The sequence below is a fragment of the Etheostoma spectabile genome, chromosome 23, assembly GCF_008692095.1.
Source record: "Etheostoma spectabile isolate EspeVRDwgs_2016 chromosome 23, UIUC_Espe_1.0, whole genome shotgun sequence".
Taxonomy (NCBI): Eukaryota; Metazoa; Chordata; class Actinopteri; order Perciformes; family Percidae; genus Etheostoma; species Etheostoma spectabile.
In genome coordinates, this window is record NC_045755.1 from 19740052 (window position 1) to 19744036 (window position 3985).

General features: G+C 42.2%; 1 protein-coding gene across 1 annotated transcript in view; it reads left to right on the forward strand.

The window, feature by feature from the left end:
• Positions 1-3985, forward strand: part of LOC116673112 (thyrotropin-releasing hormone-degrading ectoenzyme) — a 230640-nt gene that overhangs the window by 223664 nt on the left and 2991 nt on the right. Inside the window, 1 exon segment of the mRNA XM_032505240.1 lies at positions 3558-3985. This exon segment is cut by the window's right edge and continues 2991 nt beyond it. Coding sequence (XP_032361131.1) covers positions 3558-3710 — 153 coding nt within the window. The 3' untranslated portion in view covers positions 3711-3985.

Here is a 3985-nt window from a genome sequence, read left to right on the forward strand (position 1 = left end):
GCCCAGAACCAGGTTTATCTGTGTGGAAAAGCCAAGAACCGGTTCCATATTTGGAACTGACTCCGAACCAGTACCAGCACCAGAACTGCCTTGGTGGAAAAGATATAATAGAGGCTGAGAAGTCAACTGCAGCCTCTTCTTCAAAAAATCTGTTGATTATTTAAAGAAAATACAGCAGCAATGACAGCAGTTACTGTTCTTCTACTAATATTTATTTATATTTTGGTGTTTTTCATAATACTCCCGAGATGCTCTACCAAAAGAGAAAAGTAGAAATGAAAGGAAATGGAAGGAGAAGTGACTTTCTAAATACTCACATCTTCACAACAAACAATGTTTTGGTGTGGGAGTTTCTGAACACAAATCTTGTTTCTTTACTTTCAATTTTTTTCTGTTGAAACCATTTCATTGGAGTTCTCTTCCATTCCTGTTGGCATGGTAACAACAAGCAGCCTCAGCGTGGGATTTATAGTCTCTGAACAGAACCTCCACATATTAAATTGGGACCCCTGAATACAAAAACTGCCTGAATGAAGAGAATGATGTACCTATTTTTTTTTTATTTTTTTTTAGAGAAGCAAATCTGAAAAATGTGTCTTTTGGTGAGTCACAGAGGGAAGGAGGGCTCGAAGAAATTAAATGAAAATGTAGATAGAGTAGAAGGAGGACTACAAATACCTGGGAGTGCACTTAGACAATAAACTGGACTGGGCCAAGAACACTCAAGCCCTCTACAGGAAGGGCCAAAGTCGTCTCTATTTTCTGAGGAGGCTGAGGTCCTTCAACATCTGCAGGACGATGCTGAGGATGTTTTATGAGTCTGTGGTGGCCAGTGCTATCCTCTTTACTGTTGCATGCTGGGGCAGCAGGCTAAGGGTAGCAGATGTCAACAGACTCAACAGACTGATTCGCAAGGCCAGTGACGTCGTGGGGGGGGGGGTGGATCTGGACTCTTTGTTGGTGGTGTCAGAGAGGAGGACGCTGTCCAAACTACATGCCATCTTGGACAATGTCTCACACCCACTCCATGGCTTGTTGCTCAATCACAGGAGCACTTTCAGTGATAGACTCATTCTCCCAAAATGCACCACAGAGCGCCACAGGAAGTCCTTCCTGCCTGTGGCCATCAAACTTTATAACTCCTCCCTCTAAGTGTCCGACACACAGACACTCAGAGGGGTTGAAACTGGACAATATTATCTGTATATTATCTGTTTTGTGCAATAACACTGGCTTGTAATGTGTGCAATACTCAACTGCTACAATTATTAATATTATTATTATTATTATTATTACTTTTCACCATTGCAACACCTTAATTATGTTATTTATGTAAATACTGTATCATAATATACCTTTAACTATGTAAATATCCAGACTCCTTATATTTCTTTATTTCTTTATTTATATTTCTAATATCTGAGCAACTGTAACACAGAGTTTCCCTTCGGGGATCAATAAAGTATTTCTGATTCTGATTCTGAAGAGAAAGAGGGAAAAGATAAGAGTGGAAAGTGAAGGAGAGCAATGGCGTTAACAATATGAACTGTGTTAAAGTGAGTTGAGGGATGGATGTTCTTCTGCGCTCCAGTGAATCTGTCCAACTTTGAACAATGTGAGTGTCTCTTCAGTCCTTAACTTGGAAAATCACATTCATTCTCCATTTTCAACAGTTCACAGTTCTCCTTCAACAACACAAGTTTCTCTTTTAATATTTCACCTCTCAGGCTGGAAACTTTCCATTTAATTACCGTACTATGGAACTGTTCCAATTTTGATACCTCAACTTGCATATGTTGTTTGATTAAAATCACATTTTCTTTCTGTATTGTTTATAACACCATAATGGGAAAGTGTTTAGTTTGTGGCCATTTGGTAAATCCAACACTTTGAGCTAGAGTAGAATATCCTAAATGGCCAAAAGTATGTGAGTGGGAGGTCTGGTTACTTCACTCTAATCTAATAACTAGAGTCCGACCGATATATTGGCGAGCTCTAGTTATTATCGGCCGATGTTAGGCATTTCTCGATATCGGTATGGCCAATAAAAAAAAAAAAAAAAAAATACAACCCTTTTTTTTTTTAAATGCTATTCACAGAGTCATTAGTGATGACAAATAAATCATTCTAATATATGAAAATTTAAAAAAATAAAAACGGATTGTCAACCGTTATGAGTGTTGGCGTGCATAGTCTGCCACAGAGGAGCTCTACAAAGTCCCTGTTAGTGATGGCGTTGCATAGTCTGTCCACCGAGGACGCTCTACAACGTCCGTTAGTGATGGCGTTGCATAGTCTGTCCACCAGAGGACGCTCTACAACGTCCCTGTTAGTGTGGCGTTGCATAGTCTGTCCACAGAGGACGCTCTACAAAGTCCGTAGTGATGGCGTTGCATAGTCTGTCCACCAGAGGACGCTCTACAACGTCCCTGTTAGTGATGGCGTTGCCTAGTCTGTCCACCAGAGGACGCTCTACAACGTCCCTGTTGTGATGGCGTTGCAAGTCTGTCCACCAGAGGACGCTTTAAACGTCCCGTTAGTGATGGCGTTGCATAGTCTGTCCACCAGAGGACAGCTCTACAAACGTCTGCCCTGTTAGTGATGGTGTTGCATAGTCTGTCCACCAGAGGACGCTCTAAAACGTCCTGTTAGTGATGGGTGTGCATAGTCTGTCCACCAGAGGACGCTCTACAACGTCCGTTAGTGATGGGTTGCATAGTCTGTCCACCAGAGGACGCTTTACAACGTCCCTGTTAGTGATGGGGTTGCATAGTCTGTCCACCAGAGGACGCTCTACAACTCCTGTTAGTGATGGCGTCGCCTAGTCTGTCCACCAGAGGAGGGACGCTCTACACAGTCCCTGTTAGTGATGGCGTCGCATAGTCTGTCCACCAGAGGACGCTCTACAACGTCCCTGTTGGCATCACAAATTTTTTTTGTTTTGTTAATTTACATGTCGGATTTTTAAATAATAAAATATTTGTATTGGTACTGGCCTTAAAAATCCCTATTGATTGTCATTTCAGTTATTTCATTGTGTTTCTGTAAAATCACGCAGATGGGTCTAAATACTACAGTACCCATGAGCCTCTACTAAACACTCCTTGGGAGTTGCATTTAAAGTCTGTCTTTATGAACACAGTTTTGTTGATTCAGTGGCAACGCACGACTAAGGTTGTTTGTTCATTTTTGTGTAATATTTAGACAAAAGTGTGGATCTAACTTTGTGGCTTCAGTAACAACTTTTAGCTACAGTAACAAAGACTACCAATACCCGAATCATCCCGTTCGAATACCCGTTTGTTGTTTCTTCACTTAAACACTGTTGTATTATGGGCTGTAAGGACCTTCTTAGCCTCTTGGGTGCTGCAATATTCTGTATTTTCACAGAGGGGTTTCTAATATTCTAATATCTCTTTTCTATCATCTTTCCTTCCTTCCTTCCTTCCTCGTATCATGTCTTACCATTTCTACTTTTCCTCGTCTGCTCAACTTCTGTTCATCCCTCCATTATTTCCCTGTCTTCTTCTCTTGTTTCCTGTCTTTTCTCCCCTTAGTTAAAGGAGTTCATCCAGTCGAGCGGTGTGGGGGCGGGGCCTGCGCTGGCGCGGGCGCTGGAGATCGTCGAGGGCAACGTGCGCTGGCACCGCCTCCACCGGCGGCCGTTCTACCAGTGGCTGCGAAAGCCTCCGAGCTCTGCGCTCGGCTAACGCTACACCGGCCGGCTAGAGGGAAGAGACTGCAAACTGACCGCTAACTTAATATAATGCTAACGCGCTGCTAGCTTACAGATGGAATGAAAACAATTAGTGAATGATGAGAGAGTCTTAACTGGTCATTCAGATGATTTCGCTACTCCTTTTTGCATTGAAAGAGATTTGTTGCAAACATTTTATTTCAGATGATTTATTTCTTTAAAGCTGCTACTTAGCAGTCACTGATTTAGTAATTGCTAGCTAGCAACTAGCATCAGAGCTAGTCCCCC